Here is a 16,451-nt window from a genome sequence, read left to right as displayed (position 1 = left end):
GCCAGAGTCCCCTCTCATTCATCTCTCCTGGGGGCTGAGCTGGCCCAGCTCCCTCAGTCCATCCTCAGAGGAGATGCTCCAGTCCCTTCATCATCTTTGTTACCCTCCACTGGATACGCTCCAGGAGCTCCTTGTCTCTCGTGTCCTGAGGAGCACAGAGCTGGGCACAGCACTAATAAATAAAACAACTCAGCCAAGACCGGACAGGGAGTGACAGAGAGAGGAAAGCATTTGGAAGAATTCTTCAGCATGATGAAATTTTCACTTATGGTTCTTCCCAGCCTATGTCCAGGGTAGTTCAGCAATTTTGGAAAATTACTTGAGCGAGAAGGATTTTGACAGCACGAGAAGGATTTTGACGGCACACTCATGGAGACAGTGGAGTAGTAAGTCCATCTGTGTGGGAGGTTGTGTGGGAGTCTTCCCAGGAGCCGCCTCAAAACCAGGGGATTCATCCCAACTCGCCAAGGTTCATGGCTGAGGAGCTTCCAACGTCATTATCGATTCTCCAACTTCAGACAAGCAAATGGAACTTGTCCCAATAAAACAGAGGGAAAGAGGGTGGAAGCACAGGTAGAGAGTGGAGGGAGCCACAATTACTTCGGGGGAGCTATTTTAGAGTCTTTGACTACATAAGTCTCAACGAAGTTTTAAATATACCCTAGCCCAAACAGGTGTAAACCAACAGCAGTTCACGCTGAGCAATTGAATCATAACTCAGAAAATCATCAGAACCAACAAAAACTTAGTTTAAATAAGAATCTAAGGGTTTGCAAAGTAGCAGAGTTGACTTAAATTCAGAGAAATCAAAGTGGACAACTTGCTTCTTTAAAAGGAAAAAAAAAATTATAAAATTTAAATGGCAGGGTTTTTACTTAATCTAGTCTGACAGGGGGAGTTTTAAAAATAAATAAACCCTCCCCTGCAGTATTTGAAATGCAAAGCTGCAGAATGCAGACTGAGTATGAATCCAGCTTTGCCAAGTAAAATCTAAAGGGTAAAATATAAACAGTTACAGAGAGAAATATACATTTTCTTCACTCAGTATAAGTTAACGTATTTATTGTAACAAGATGAACACGTTTATCTGCCGTATGCAGTTCTATGTAAATCAGAGCCCTTCTGTTGCCCTGTAGGTAATTTACGTGGAATAACTGTTCATCAACTTCTCAAAATCCATTGGTGTAGGCCTGACCTGAAGGAGGTTATCTGTGAATCTACAAACTTCTCTGGTGCAGCTGGAAAAGCTTGTATGTCCCACGAGAGGAAGAGCTGCAATTTGCAACCCTCACCAATTTTAGCTGCCAGAGAGTATGTGAGGTCTGTCTGCTGCCTGGAGGCAATTGCAGCCTCTGCTGGAGGATTCCAGGCAACTTACAGCTCCTGTCAGGTGCCTGAAGGTAACAAGAATCCTCCTGGGTCACTCACAAAACCTCTGCTCACCATCTGACCCACCTGCAATTCAACGTAGGCGGTGAGGTTCCAGCACCAGAGACCTCTACCAGCCCAACAAAAATGGTACGGCAGTCCTTTGTGGGGGAAAAGCAGCTCCAGCGCACAGCTCACCAGCATCAGACACGCGTTTTCAAAATCACCATCTTCTCACCAGGGATAGAACCAGGAAGGGGAGAGGGAACAGCACAGAAGGCCCTGAAATTCTCAGTGTGCTAAGACATAGTCATCAGAGGTCCATAGCAAAACTTGAAGGAAAGCAGGTTTTGTGGAGACTTCTCTCCAAAGGGCCACCTTCCAAAGAACAGCAGGGGTTCTGGCAGCTGGAGGTTTCATGGAAATCTACAACACATCAGCAGTACGTATTAACAGACTGATCAAATGGCTTCATTGCTTTGAGGTTTCATTTCTGCAGACCCTATGAAAACACCTTCATCTTCCACATGACCGCTTTTGCAAACTATCTTAGGATAGTGAGCTGTCTGGGGTAAGCTACCCTAACTGTCTGCTGATGCACTGGGGTTTTCTTTCTTCACAGCTAAGAGAATGTTGGGGGAGGAATTAATTTAAGCTACGCTCCAAAGCAAGAACTTGCCAACCTGGCTCCTATCCAAACTGTACTATCTTTACTACTGTGCATCTCGTGCAGGTCCCTCCAGCCTCTGCTTTCTCAAAGAAATACTGAACGGTAACGTATGTGAGAGACTTCCCTGACTCCGTTCTCCAGCATTAATCCTAAAGGAGCTCTATTCCACGCTTTGTTTCCCACCTAAAGAGGAGGAACCTGGCCCTACCACTGGGCTGTGCAGGGCTTTAGGGGTTCCTGAACTCTTCAGCCAGAGAAACACTCCCACGTTGCCTTCCCTCCACAGCAAGATACGGAAACAAGACACGGAAACAAGACACGGAAACAAGACATGGAAACAAGACACAGAAACAAGACACGGAAACAAGACACGGCTCCCTCTCTGAAGGAGACCAAACAGCCATCCCAGACTCTCTTCTCACACCCGAAATTCACACGCCTGTTTCTCGCTGGGGGAGGTGTTTTGTCTGTGGGGGCTAATCACACTCTGATTAGAAACAGGGCTGCAAAGAAGAGTTGTTTAAAAAGAAGATCCTACACCATTCCCAGAGTGGAGGAGCCTTATCAGCTGCACGTGGCACAAAGCTCGACTGCTGAAACTGAGGACAAAAGCAAACGGAAATGAACTAGGGGGAGGAAAAAAAAATAAAAGAACCACACATTTTCAGGTTTTGTAGCGCTGTTTTTACCATGGAAAAGTGGAACAAATTTAATCCTTAGCATAACTCTGAACTGCACATATTACCCAGAGAAAGGGAGATAATATATTTTAGTTAGTAATACCGGAAAAATCAATTTACAAAAGAAAAGCCAGATACCTTTGGCCATTGAAAATGAAGGAAATGGGAGCTCCAATGGCTGGAAAGCCTGGAGGAGGCAATATGTTATCAGTCCCGGGTCGTTGTCTGCTAGTGTAATCTTGCCCCCACAGATAAATCCCGTGTTAGGCTGCCTAAAGTGAACCAGCCCAAGGGGGCATTTTGCTCACTTTGTAAATAAAAAAGCTTAGCTAAAAAGAAGAGGGAAAAGCCCCTTTCAGTGCTCCATCCTGGGTGAGAAAGCAGCTCTCCCTGCCTCCTGCGGCAGGGCACATGCTGGCTCGGGCTTACCTTTTAAAAGCAATTAAAGCCGGTATGTGCTCGGTGCGAGGCGGCTCCAGCACGTGTGTCACCCATGCATGTCTGCTTCGCCATCAGCATGTATGGCTCATCATCTGTCTGCTCTGAACAATAACTGTTAGGTTAGCAGCCTTTTCACTTGTAAATGTAAATATTGTATCTAGAACACAATATTTGAAACACAAAATACAGTGTTATTAAGACAGCACTCACACATCAATTCTTGTGTGACTATAATTTGTGAAATGCCTTAGGAGGGGCTTATAAATAAAGTATAAGGTGTTATTATGAAATACATTTTAACCCAATGCACAGAAATGTCTCATTCCTATTGAAATCAATAGCAAAACTCCCACTAATTTCAGTGGTGAGAAGAGAAGACCCTTGGAAATTGCTGTGTTACACTGAGCAAATACATCGCGGCAGATTTCGGTCTTCACAAGTAATACAGCTCCGGAAGAAAAAAGGAGGTGAAAATGGGTCTTAGAGGCTGTTCAGAGGACGCTGAAGGTTTTCGTCCCCCACTGCTGCTGCTGGCTGCGGTGCCTGGCGAGGCAGCACGTCCCCACGCAGCCACACACCATCCCCCTGCCCGCTCACGGCGGCGCTCCCAGCCTCCGTGGGCGCTGGGGCTGCTCCGGAGCCTTTCCCGGCCCCCGGGAAGGGCCCGGCATCCGGGGCTGGGGCCGAACGAGCGGGGGTTCCACGCCCCAGCCCAGCCGGGGAGATGCCCCTTGGCTGGGCTGGGGACGCGACGTGCCGGGCGAGGCTGCCCGGGAGCCGCCGAGCCCCCGGCGGGCACGGCAGCGGCTCCGGAGGCGGCGGCGCTCCGGGCGCCGAGCGCCCCGGCTCCTTCCCGATGTGCAGCCAGCCAGGGACTTCTCCCCGCCGACCTCCATCCATAGGGCACGATAAGGAGCCAGCGAGCCAGAAATGTCTCCTCTCCGCCGCGGCCTGTCACTGAGATGATCTCAAGGTCCATCCGCTCAGGCACGGCTTTGCGGCAGGGCTGCGGAGGCGCGGGGCAGCAGCCCCCGGCTCACCGGCCCCAGAAAGCCTTCGGAAGGGCTGGCGACAGCACGATGGAGGCCACCGGCGGCTGGACCACGGGCGGTGGAGCTGCAAGGCCGGGAAAAGCCGGGAAGGGCAGGGAAGAGCTACGGGGAGCTGCCTCTGCCCGCGCATCGGCACCTGCAGAAACAGCAACCAGCGCACAAAAGTTGTCGGGGGAGGAAGGGATGGGGAAACTCTTTTCCGTTCCTGGTTGAGCAGAAGTTGGCATTTCCATACCAAACTACATTAGTTGGTTCAAACACGATAATTGGCTATAGAAATGCTGGGTTTGTACCTGTAATTAATTGTCCCCGGAATCAAGATAGCTGTGTGAGGAGGGACCTGCCTATTGTGGTGTTTAATGCAATCTATCCCTTTCTTATAAATACATAACGTGCAGGTCTGATAAAAATATATACCAAAAACATTAAGAAACTATGCCTCTTCGACATTTGTGAATGGATGGCTTCCAGGTAATTAAAACTACATTATGCTGGGAAAACAAAAATACTTAAAACCGACCGGTATCAAAATCAAAGCTCATTTTTGCTTGCTTTAAGCTCTTCATTTTAGTAACCATCACCTCACGCTTGGAGCGAAGCTGCTCTTTTCCCCTAAAGGATTCGGAGTTTACGTGCATTTAATCTCATCTGCAGCACTGCAATCCCCTCAGCAGCCCAGCCCTGCTACCCGGAGTCTCCAGTGAAGTGCTATCTGCGGTGACAAATATGCCAAAAGGAAAACATAACCAGCCTGGATGGCATCTTTGCTTTACAAAGGCTGCTTGTGATGCCTGTGCTTTGACTCAAAACTCCCCGCACATTGGCTTTTTAATCATGAGATCCCTTTTTCAGCACAGCATCGAGAGTAACAACTGCAGCACAATGAGCCAGCTTCATAGATATGGGAATGTTTAGATTTCCCTGCCAGTGACTAAAGGCCTTTAGCTTTCACTAGCCAGTCCCAGCTTGCATTGTTGTTGCCTGTTGATTTGTCTTCTCTCATTATTCCTTGACATGCAGCTCTCCACCCACGCCCACACTAACAACCCTCACACAAAGCGCATTGAGGTATTAACCAGGTTACAAGTTCAATGGAAAATTACACTAAGATTGTGCTGTGTGGCAATATAAAGGGATGGCATTCACTCTCCCAAAGAGCCTGTTAAAAACACAGCTGGGTTGGGGGGTTTTTTTCCCTTTTAAGCATCCTAACAAAAACAATTTTTCAGAGTCGGGGGTGTATATCTGGGTGTATGAGTGTCCAGAGGTCCTTTAGGTACAATGGGAACAGACAGACACAGGCGTGCACCGCGCCTCCACCTCTGCCTGGCACGGTGCAAACTCCCCTCTGGAAACCCTGCCGAATTCTGGAGTTCGTTTAGAGCATCCCCAGAAACCCGAGCTGAATAAACAACCTCCTCCTGCTCTCGGCTGCAATTAGATACGTGAACCTATCTTCTTTTTGTTAGCCCAAATTATAGGCTGGTGGAAGGGCTGAAAGTCTATAAAAACGTTCCTTAAGAACCCCTCCTCACTGAAAACAAAATCAAAATAAAACCTAATGAGATTAACCTAGCACAGTAACAAAATTTGCAACGCCACACTATAAGGTTAAAAAGAAAATAGTATAATAAAGGAAATACAAAGGCTTTGGCATGGTTTTTACAATCAACAATGGTTAATCTTGATATGTAGTTGTGAACAACTTCAAAACACTTAAGTTTAAAACTCTTGCAAGCACTTTTAATTGATTAGGAATGAATTCTAGATGCACAAAGATGATTGGACTGTGAACAGTAGTACAACTATATCTAAGAACAATTAACTCTTGCCGACCAAAAAAGAAACGTATGATGCATGAAAATGTGTATAAAACATCTATAGAATATTCTTGTCAAATATAAATGAAATTAACTTTATTATAGAAATCATTCTGGGAGATTTCTAGGGAAGACAAATACTTACATTTCGACATAAAACAAATTGGATTATATCGAAGACACAATCTACCTTTTATCTATCAAACTCTTTTCTTCATCGAAGCTCTCTCTTAACCCCTGTTTGCACAAAGCTTCAGCCGTTAACAACCTTTGGAAATACCAACAGATATTTTTCTTACATAAATCTAGTGCGTATTGTTCCAGGTTTAATTATATGCAATGGAATGATACAAACTTGGAACATCAATCCATAATCTATGAACAGATTGGTAGAAGTATTCGATATATCTTGATAAAACTCTTAAATTCGTGGCAAAGCTTGTTGATCATGGCTTCTTTTTTTTTTTTTCTTTTCTTTTTTTTTTTAAACAACTTCATGACCAACACAGATCAAACATCCATCCAGTCTACATTGTTCTTTTTTTTTTTTTTCATTATAACATACAAATGCCCATTTACAAATAATACACCAAAATGAATAAAAGTTTGGATACCAAAATGAAGATTTGTTCCAACTGATATAATGCCTTCAGTGTACAAAGGTCCATGTGAAAGTCTTTTCCATGTGTTACAGCATAGGGCACAGTTGCAGTACAGAAGTACTCTGAGAGCCATTCTTCCTTTATAAAATACTGCTGAACATCCAACTGTTGTCCATATAGTCATTTACGGAATTAACACATGTTTTACTGTAATCTTGGCCAGTATTGAGACATATCAGGTTCACTGCCAGGAACTTGAACTGGAACTGACACTCCAGGGGAAATGAGACCTGAAAATTGAGAGGGAAAATGGATATTTTAGTTTTTCTTATACATAGCACAATTTTTGCTTTACAGTTTCACAGATTTGAGCTTGTATTCCAGTAAACATCAAATCTCACCATCTACCAGCCTGTGGAACCGGGGGTTGGGGGGGCGGGGGTGTAAATATTTTAAAAACTATGCACATCTCACTGATTGTTGTTATATATAAACTTTCATGCTTTGAGATAAATGCCAGAGCCTCAGCTCGTTTGTATCAGCTGAGAATTCAGACCAAAATACACTGAACAGTCCTATTCTTTTGAAAAGTGCCTGGCTGGCTCCAGTTTATGCTGACACTTGCCCTTTTTTACCCTGATTTGCCTTTTTTATGCATGGGCTAATATTTCTACAGGTTCCCTGCCTCTTCAATAACTTCAAATCTTTAGCAATAAATAACGTCTGACACAGCACGGTAAAAATCTGCCCAGTACTGCCAACAGTTTCACATACACTTAACCTCACCAGTATGGGTATCTCTGCTGAAATATAATGCTGAATTAAACCCTGATTTAGAATTTAATTATGCAGTGAAGATTTTGAGGGATGGGGGGCTCACTAAAGAGCTTGCCTCTGTCCTGCTATTTCGACACCACCTCTGTCAGTCAGCTTTCTTTCCACCTAGCCCTCCAAGAAGCAGCTTAAAAATCAGAATTTTTGCTCTAGTTTGCAAGGCTGTACATTTTCATCTTTTGTCTGGTATGGCAGCAACTGATCCCAACAGAGAGACATCCCCCAGTGACGGGGGAAGACTTCTCACAGCGAACACACGTGAAAAGCCTGATGGCTGGGGCAAGGAAGGCACACTGGCAGGAGGGCTGGGGGAGCGCGGGGTCACTCACCTGTGGAAGTGGTGCCAGAGGTGCCCATGGGCTGGCTGTTCATGTGTGTCTGCATGTGAGGAGGGGTGTATGTATCATAGCTCCGTCCATTCACCGATGGACTGGTGGGCAGCATGCAAGAGTAGGAGGAGGTCTGGCTGGGGACCGGGGGCTGTGGGAGCAAAGGACAAAGTGTCAAGTGTCACTGCAGGTAAAGACAGCATCACGCTCTTGGCCATGGACATGCCGGCCCTCAGAGGCAGCGCGCGGCAGCAAAAAACGAGCGGCAAGTTTCAAATTCAGGGAATTGAAAGATTCCCAATGTAAAGACCTGTTTGGGAGCCTAACGAAGCAGGCCCTTCGTGGTCCTGCTTTAGACCCTTTTTGGTCTAAAAACTGACGTGGACGGTTGCTGGCGCTTTTTCTGACATGCTTGGCGAGCAGATCCCTACATCCAGATGCTGATGGAGGTGTTACATCCCTGAGCCTGAGTGCTGCCCTCGTTTATACCCATGTAAAAAGAAGATGTCTCCTACCATTAGCAGCCAGAGACAGGGCCAGCATCTTACCTTGCACTTGGTGCTGTAAGTAAAATTACTCCACCGAGGCACAGAGGCTGGTCCTGCGTCTGCCAGCATGGGGCACATACACACAGACCATGTGTGGGGTTGGGGGGATGGAGGCTCTGAAGGGGAATCCCCAAACCCAAATATACTCGTGTATTGACCCCCATCAGAGCTGCAGTCACCCCAAACCTGTGCCAGCAACATCCCAGAACAGACATCTCCATTTGCCTCAACTCCAACACCTAAAACCCAGTTTGCCAGGGGGCACAGCAGCTGGGGGCAGGGGCTGAGGGATGGCACCATGCCAGGGAGAGACCAAGCAGGGGCTTCTCCTGCTCCAGGCTGCTGGGTGAGTGGGGACCAGTGCAGCCCTGACCCAGGGAGGCAGTGAGGGAGCAGGAAGCAGGATGAGTAATTCGCACTCCGAGCGCACGAGACCCGACACGTCTGCACATATTTCCTGTCTGCACACCCCTGACACGCGGCATCTCCAGCAGCACTGACAGCCCCCCTGGCTGAGCACACACGCTGTGCTTTGGGAGAGCACGCAGCACTCCGTGCACCCACGGAGAGATGCCAGTGCCTCGGCCGCCCAGTCCCCGACCCTGCACTGCATGGCTGGCCTGCCACGGTGAGCACTCAGAAAGTGTTTTCCAGAGCTCCTCACGTGTGCTGTGTCCCTGCCCAGGTGCCCAGCGGTGAATCAGAGGCCTCCTGCTTTCCCAAGGGTCCCCTCCTGTATCAGCCTTTTGATCTTTTGTCATCTGCTCCCAGCCTGCTGCCGGGAACGGCGCTGCCAGCCTCCAACGTCACGGAATGGCGACCTAGCTAACACCGTTCCTTTCCAGAGGCTTGCAAGACTCTAACTTTATTTGGTTAATTTTGGTTCAGCAATTAGTAACATCGTAATTGCCACAGCGAAGGAGTCAGGCTCTCTAATCTGCTCGCCTGTCTCTAGCAGTGGTCAATGCTGTGTGCCTCAGACAAAGCTGTAAAACTCCCGTAATTGGCCAGCACCTTCCTAGGCCAACCCCACCATTAAAAAAGGAGGAATTTTGCATCTGAAAGGTCTATAGAAACAGACCCCAAAGGAATAGATTTCTTCCTAACCCAGCTGGTGATCAGCTAATGCTTTCAGGCATGAGGATTGACAGCTCTTGCAATTCTGGCTTAGCTGGCATAACCACTGATGCTAATCACATCCTTCCCTCTCTCAGGTGTTCCTAATGTGCCGCTGCCACGTTACCTACACCCAGAAGGTCAGATCCCTCCAGCAGCTTATTCAGGCAGCAATTTCCACAATATGGCATCAGCAAGTTCCAGAGGTTAACCACATTTTTTTTCCCCCTCAAACAGCATTTTTTAATCCCAGATTTGTTGCCTTTTGCAAATCTGAGGACTTTTCTCTTTTAAAATCTGGGGAAAGTGCTTCTTGAGCACCACATCTTTCAGTGCCCTTTCCCTTCTGATTCCCCTGAACAGGGCATCTTTTCAGATGCCGAGGAAGCCTTTGGGGGCCGGTTTCCCTGCAGCGTGGTTTGGGTGTGTAAATCCCTCATGGCACGGAGGAAGAGTCCCCACCCACACTCCCGCACGGCCCAGGGGCCACTGAGTCCCAAGGGAATGTCGTGCCCTGGTGTGGCACTGCACTTACTTGCATAGGCAGGTTGTTGGCCATGGTGAAGCTGGGCATGGGCGGCAGCGCGCTGTACGTGTTCGTGAGCGCCGTGTCCGTCCTGCCCAACATGGAACCTGATGTGAAAGAGGAAACTATAATAGAATAGACAGATAGATGAACACATTAGTTTAACCACAGTCACAACCGGCAGCACAGTCTCAGAGTCTCATTTTGCCCAGAGGATGGATGGACGTGAGCGGGTTGGTGGCATTACCGGGGGTGGTTGGTTGTGGGATCGGCTGGTAAACGCTTGTGCTGAAACTACTACTGATGGGAATGTGGCTGGGAGTGTTGCTGGCTTGTCTTCGCTGGTTCCTCAGCTTCTCTTCCCTTCTCCATTTGGCCCTTCTGTTGGAAAACCACACCTGGAAATACAGCATTTGAGAGATGTGAGTGACCTTACAAGGACTAGAGGCACGGGGCCTCCCCCACGTAGCTCAAGGCCATGGCTTGCAGCAGAGCAAAGCACCGGGTGAAAGCAAAGCCAGCTGCTGCCATTTTCCTGAAAGAGGGATATGGGCAAATACCTGATCAGAAATACGGGTAGCCCCGTGCTTTGAGAAGCCAGGAGTAACAAAATCAGAATGGTAATAGCAAAAGTAAAAATAGTTATAACCGCAGAGCAAATCAGTACCTGTATCCTTGCTTCAGGCAGGTCTATTTTAGCAGCTAGTCTCTCTCTTGCAAACACATCGGGGTAGTGGGTCCTCTCAAACTCTGCAGAAGGAAATATTCTTGCATTAGTTGCAGGGTCCATGTGGCTGGCTGTAAAACCAGAGTTGTTCCTCCGCTGCCTGTGCTCTAAATGCTCTTAAGAAGCATCACTGTAAAGGCAAAGCTGAGCTTTCTGTCTGCGTGTTAGGAAGGAGGACGCCTTGCCTGCTGGGGAGTATTGCTGTGGGGATGGGCAGGCTTGGGTGCAACGCTGCATCTTTCAAGAAGCAGTGAGGGCTTCTGCCTCCACTGAGGGGATCCCCAAGGCAGCTCTGACCCTGCCACCAAGAAGCGAAATGGCACGTCGCTAAATAACAGCGCAAAATAAGGACAAAGCTCCGCAGCAGGTCAGAGGCAAGGTGCGCCCAGGCCGGCCAGGGAAAAGGGCACCTGCTCCCAGCCCCGGGCAGTGGAGCACTGGGGATGGGGAGTGAGCGTGGATGCAGGCAGGGAGGACTCCGCCAGCCCCCTGCCTGCCCTCACCTCCCCAACAATGCAGCACAGCAGACGGGAGGAGAGTTATCCCCCCAAGAGAAGCCCGGGGTGCAACATCGGTGTGTTGCTGTGATCTGTGCTCTGAATGCTTTGCCTTTGAAAACCATTTTAACGGCTTTTCAGGGCACACCACGGCCACCAATGAATATTTGGAGCCCCATGAATAAAAGAGCATGGAGGGAGCCACGGAGTTTAAATGTACACATACACATATCTATAAGGCACGGGAATGCCGTGCTTACATTCAGCTGGTAACGTAGCCAGGGCACATTTTGCTTTTCTCTCCTGCTTCAGCCATAGGAAAATGTCACCCACCTTTCTCAAGGGCTTCGATTTGCTCTTGGGTAAAGGATGTCCTATTTCTCTGCAGCTTCCTTTTCAGCTGGAGTCTCATTTGGGCCTCGTCTGAATCTTCTCCATTAGAGCTGATGGAGTTAGTGTTTTCCCCTCCTCCCTCCTGTTGCGGACAGCCATCTGCGGAACCGAGAGAGTCGGAAAGTGAAACGTGGGTACCCTTGTTTGAAGATCCCTATCAGAGAAGTAACAGCAACTGGAAACAAGTTCAGCCATGTTTGCTGACACCCTCCCTTAAAAATGTCTCGAGTATCAAAGCAACGCGGCGCTAATGGCACGAGTAACACAGAAACATTTCAGTTCCCAGCCTTACGTAAACATCGGAGATGAGGAATTATGATCACCTGGTCTTAATTTCATTTTGTTTTCCCTCTGGAATAAAACCTGCATAAAAATACTTTCCCCTGAAAGTGATTCTTTCCATGAATCCCTGCTGGAGTGCCATGGCAGTCTCCTCTGTCTGCTGCATTTATTTACCTATTGCTATATTTAAAATAGTGATGTTCAGCATTTCAGATTATCTATAATCAGTAATTCCTATCTAATCAATTAGATGTTGATAGGTTTGCAGAAAATGCTATTAAGAAACCAAACCAAGCTTGTAATCTTTTTAAAAAAATATTTATCCAGTTTTTATTTGAATTCTGCACAGTCAATTTCATTTTAAAGGTTGTGAATTTAGAAGTGCCTGCATTGTTCTGCAGTTTTATTCAACTATTGTATGAGTGTGCATTGCCTTGACACCTATTACTGAGCACAGCTGTAATTATATCATCACCAAGAACAGGCTATAATTGCTGAAAATGGAATTTTATATTTAGATAAAAGGACTGTCCATTCTTTGTAATGTGTTGCACCAGAGAAAAGTAAGATTTCTTTTAAAATTTTAACATGTAATTTTAAAAGAAATAGTAGCGAGTTCACTAACTAGCTAAATACGCTGTTCTGCAGCTGAGCGTCTGGCATATCATTTAAGTGGTACATTTTTAATTAGGGCATTTCCACCACTTTTTATGCAATTTCTGTCATTAAACAGGGGAAAGTTTCATTGTGCTCGGCGCCCGGGCGGAGGCGGCTGCGGCCCGGGGCCGGCTGGTGTTGGGGGGCTCCGCGGGCACCCCCCGGCCGCCGGGGCCGGAGGGACGGAGGCTGCTGGCGAGGCAGAGAAGTCCTTGTCCTAAATGAGCTCTCCCTCTCCTTTCAAAGCATATTTTTCGAGGCGTTTTGATGTCGCATAAAGAGGGAGCCGGGGTGAGGGACGCATGGGCTACTTATGCTAATTCCCTTGAAAAGTTACGCCAAAAATAAATAGCGACACTCCCGCGACATCCTTTAAATATTGTGGGAAATCAACTTTAAAGTAATATCATTTATAATCGGCGAACAATGGCCCCGGTCTTCAAAGCTCGGGGGGAATTGTGACAGGATCTGGTGGGACCCTTTCAACCACTTTGAAATGTTTTAAAACCCGAACTTTCTCCTCCATTTAAACACAGGGATTCAGCGGCCGTGGTCACCATATGGGCGGCCGCAGCCCCATTGAGGCGGCCGGCGGCGGGTGAATAGCGGGGGGGCGGGGGGAGCCGCCTTTCAGGGCACACAAAGCCCCGGGCCCGGGGACGGCCGCCGCGGCGGGGCAGCGCCCTGCCAAGCGCGGGTGGCAGCGCCGGGGGCCGCGCCCGCCCGCGGCGGGGGCCGCGCTCACCTCCGCCACCGCCCTCATCCATCACTGTCCGCTCGGGCCGCGCCCGCAGCGCCCGGGGGCCGGGGGGAGCCGCCCGGGGCCGGCGGGGATGGCCGCGGCCCCCCGCGCAGGGAGGGCTCCGCGGAGCGCCCCGAACCTGCCGGGGAGCGGAGGGAGCCGCGGGGCCGCTCCCGGACCGGGCGCCCCCCTTGACCCCCGCTCCAAACTTTTGAGGCCACGCTTTTTTTTTTTCTTTTTTTTTTTTTTTTTTTTGCCACCCCGTCTCCCCAAAAATCTTTCAGCCAACTAAAAGTTTCACCTAAAGTCGCTTATGGTCATCTCCAACCCCAGCCCGGACAATTAAGATATCTTCTTTTTAGACACACACCCCTTCTCTCTCTCTCTCTCTCTCTCTTTTTTTTTTTTCTTTGGGTTTTGTTTTTTGTTTTTTGGAGGTATTTTTAAAGCCCTTAAAAGAAGCGATCTCAATAGGGCTGTTCCACCTTCCAGACCTAATCCGTAAGAAAGCAAGTGAATGTCCGTCCCTATTATCCTATAGCTAGACCATCTGACGCTGGGTATAGGATTTGTTTTCTGGAAGAAAAAAAAAAAAAAAAAAAAAAAAAAAAAAAAAAAAAAGACGCTGGGAAATAAAATCATTCCTTAGTTTCTTAGTGTCTTAATCAGTGAGGCGGAAAACAAGCAAAAAAAGATAGCAAACCAATTGCAGCACCTCTCAGCTATAGAGCCGGGATCAAAACATTGTAGCATCTGTTGAAAGAGAAAGTGTCTAAATCCTATAGAGGGCTTTAGTCTTATAAGAGAGGGAGGGGAGAAAAAAAGATAAGAAACAGTGTCTCGGTGATCCCTAAAACCACTAAATCACTGGAGAATTTCTCCCGGATAGAGATGTCTCTTTTTGTTCTGTCAGCTCTCATGTATCCATTATTTTATTCACTGCTGCATGGCGTTTATCAGATTGAGACCATATTTGTACCCCTCTGAGACCTAACCTCGCCTTATGCTTTTTGAGTAATGGACTCTTAAAATCCAGTAACATACCCCTGCAAGGGAAAAACATTAGAGGGAGCATGAATATTCCAGAGGAAATCCATTTTATTAATTTTAATTTTGCCATGCGGATGTTTTAAGCGCCTGCCTGGCTCCCCCTCGCCTCTGCTGCCCACGAGCACCCGCGCCCCCGGCCCGAGCCGGCCCTGCCCGCTGCGCGCCGCTTCATTCCGCCTGCGGTTTAGGAGAGGGCTCCCGAGGCCCTCCGGCCGCGCACTCTCCTGCCCAGGGCCCGCGCTCCCCCGCGGAAACTGCGCTTATCCCCACGCCACCAAAGAGCCCCCAGAGAGCCCCCGGCCCCGGCGGCGCTGCCGCAGCGCGGGTGCGGCCAAGGCCCGCCGCCCCAGGTGTGCCCGCACCGCACCCGCGCAGGGGCTTGCGCCTCCGAGCACCGCTCTGCGGCGGGGAGCGCGGGCGCGGGGCGCCCGAAATTTCTCCATTTAACGCCTTTCCTAAGGAAAAGAACCAACAAAACCAAAACCCAAAAGCAGAGCCCGGCGGGAGCAGAGGGCGCCCGGCCGCTGGGAGCCGCACGGGCAGTGGGCGCGCTGCCCTGCGCCAGCGCCGCTCCGCGCTTCGCCTCTCGGGTGCGGGGCAGCGAGGGAAGGGCGCCGGGCCCGGGGCCCGCCGAGAGACCCCGGGCCGGGCCAGGGCACCGCAGGTAGGGGCGAGGAGAGGGCGGCTGGCGGCAGGAGCCGCCCCGGTTCCTGGAGTGGACACCGGGCGAAACAAAACGCAGAAAGAAAACCCCACAACCAAACAACAAAAACCACCAAAGTGGGGGTGGGGGAAAACGAGGTCTCCGCTCTATCTTTCTAGTGTCCTTCATAGACTGTTTTCTTCTCTTAAAACTGACATGTCTAATTGGCAAGCGGTGCCATATCGTGTCCAGAGGTCTCCTGTGGAACATTTCTACAGCTGTCTCCTTCAACTAGACGCTTATTCATGTCGCCTTAATGAGAAACAAAACGATCTCTAATGAGCAATTACATAGCGACAGAATTGTTCCCATAACAAATTCTTGCGTGTGACAGAAACATCCTTTGTACCAGATATTCCGCACACTGTTACCGATTTTTTTTTCCTTGCGGGGTGAAAACAAAAAGCAGGTTGTTGTATATAGACACCTCTTCTAAAGGAATGACCAGAGCCAGGGAGAGCCGAGCCTCGACAGAGCCCGCATTCAAAAAGAAGCCATTAACCATCTTAAGTATGTAACGTAACATCCCATTATCCTTCATATTATCCCCTTGTCATTCCTACAACAAATACCTATTAATCTTCAGGATAAACAGTTTCCTATATTTACAAAGTTGTTTCGGGTCCATTGAGGAGGAATTATAATCAGCCCTACGGAGATAGTTACCGATCGCCCCGGCTTTGGGGAGAGACCCCGACGCGGGAAGGCGGCCCGGGCAGGGAGCGGGAGCCCTAATTACCGGGCGAAGGGCGAGGTTAAGGCTCAGCCCCGGATCCCGCCCGGCCGCCGGCCCCGCAGCTCGGCGGACGCGGCTTTGGCCGCGGATGCTGCTGGGCTCCCCTGCTCACCGCCGGGCCGGGGCCGGACGCCCACCGTGCCGCCGGCCCCTCACCCAGCTGCCCGCGGCCGCCCAGGGAGGCGGCGGCACGAACTCCCGCCACCCTCAGCCCGACGGACGGGGAGGGGGCGAGGCGGACCCACGCCGGGGCCACCTCCGCCGGACGAGGCCGAACCGAGCCGATCCGGGCCGCCCCGGGTTGAGGAGCTGCGGCCGGGTTGTCCCTTACCTTGCGTGGGCTGCCCGGGTACCGAAGTGCCGGGATACCAGCCGGGTCGGGTGCCCCAGGTCCCCGTCTGTCCGTTCAGCATCCTTAGCTTGTCGTACATCCCGTCGGCACCCATCTGTTGCTTTTCGCTAGCCAGGTTGCGTAGGACTCTGTTTATCGACGACACCTGGAAGGCAAAGGACAGGAAAGGCAATGGTAGTGCGGTAGCGCGCTCCCCGCCAGCCACCCGCGCAAACCCCGCGTCCCCCTGCGCAGCGGGCGGCTCGACCTGGGCGCAAGTCAAGGCTTCCCTGCGCTGCGGCCGCCCCGAGCCGCCGAGTCCCAGCCGCCCCGACTCACTCACTGCT

General features: G+C 49.8%; 1 protein-coding gene across 10 annotated transcripts in view; it reads right to left on the bottom strand.

Moving 5' to 3' along the window:
• Window positions 1-6,752: 6,752 nt before the first annotated feature.
• Window positions 6,753-16,451, bottom strand: part of PAX6 (paired box 6) — a 15,291-nt gene continuing 5,592 nt past the window's right edge. For 6 of the 10 annotated variants that reach the window (XM_066187263.1, XM_066187253.1, XM_066187259.1 and 3 more), the window contains 7 exons: window positions 16,105-16,270; window positions 11,544-11,702; window positions 10,654-10,736; window positions 10,234-10,384; window positions 9,996-10,111; window positions 7,797-7,947; window positions 6,753-6,923 (listed from right to left, as the gene is read on the bottom strand). In XM_066187263.1, the coding sequence (XP_066043360.1) occupies window positions 6,838-6,923; window positions 7,797-7,947; window positions 9,996-10,111; window positions 10,234-10,384; window positions 10,654-10,736; window positions 11,544-11,702; window positions 16,105-16,270 (912 nt within the window). In that variant the 3' untranslated portion in view covers window positions 6,753-6,837. The remainder of the gene's footprint in view (window positions 6,924-7,796; window positions 7,948-9,995; window positions 10,112-10,233; window positions 10,385-10,653; window positions 10,737-11,543; window positions 11,703-16,104; window positions 16,271-16,451) is intronic. The other 4 variants (XM_066187256.1, XM_066187260.1, XM_066187258.1 and 1 more) reach the window with 1 other exon arrangement.

The sequence above is a fragment of the Chamaea fasciata genome, unplaced genomic scaffold (genome assembly GCF_029207755.1).
Source record: "Chamaea fasciata isolate MVZ Bird 193981 ecotype frontalis unplaced genomic scaffold, bChaFas1.0.hap1 SCAF_7, whole genome shotgun sequence".
In the NCBI taxonomy this organism is placed as follows: domain Eukaryota; kingdom Metazoa; phylum Chordata; class Aves; order Passeriformes; family Sylviidae; genus Chamaea; species Chamaea fasciata.
Note: the sequence above shows the minus strand (reverse complement) of the source record. Positions and strands in the feature narration are given on the sequence as shown.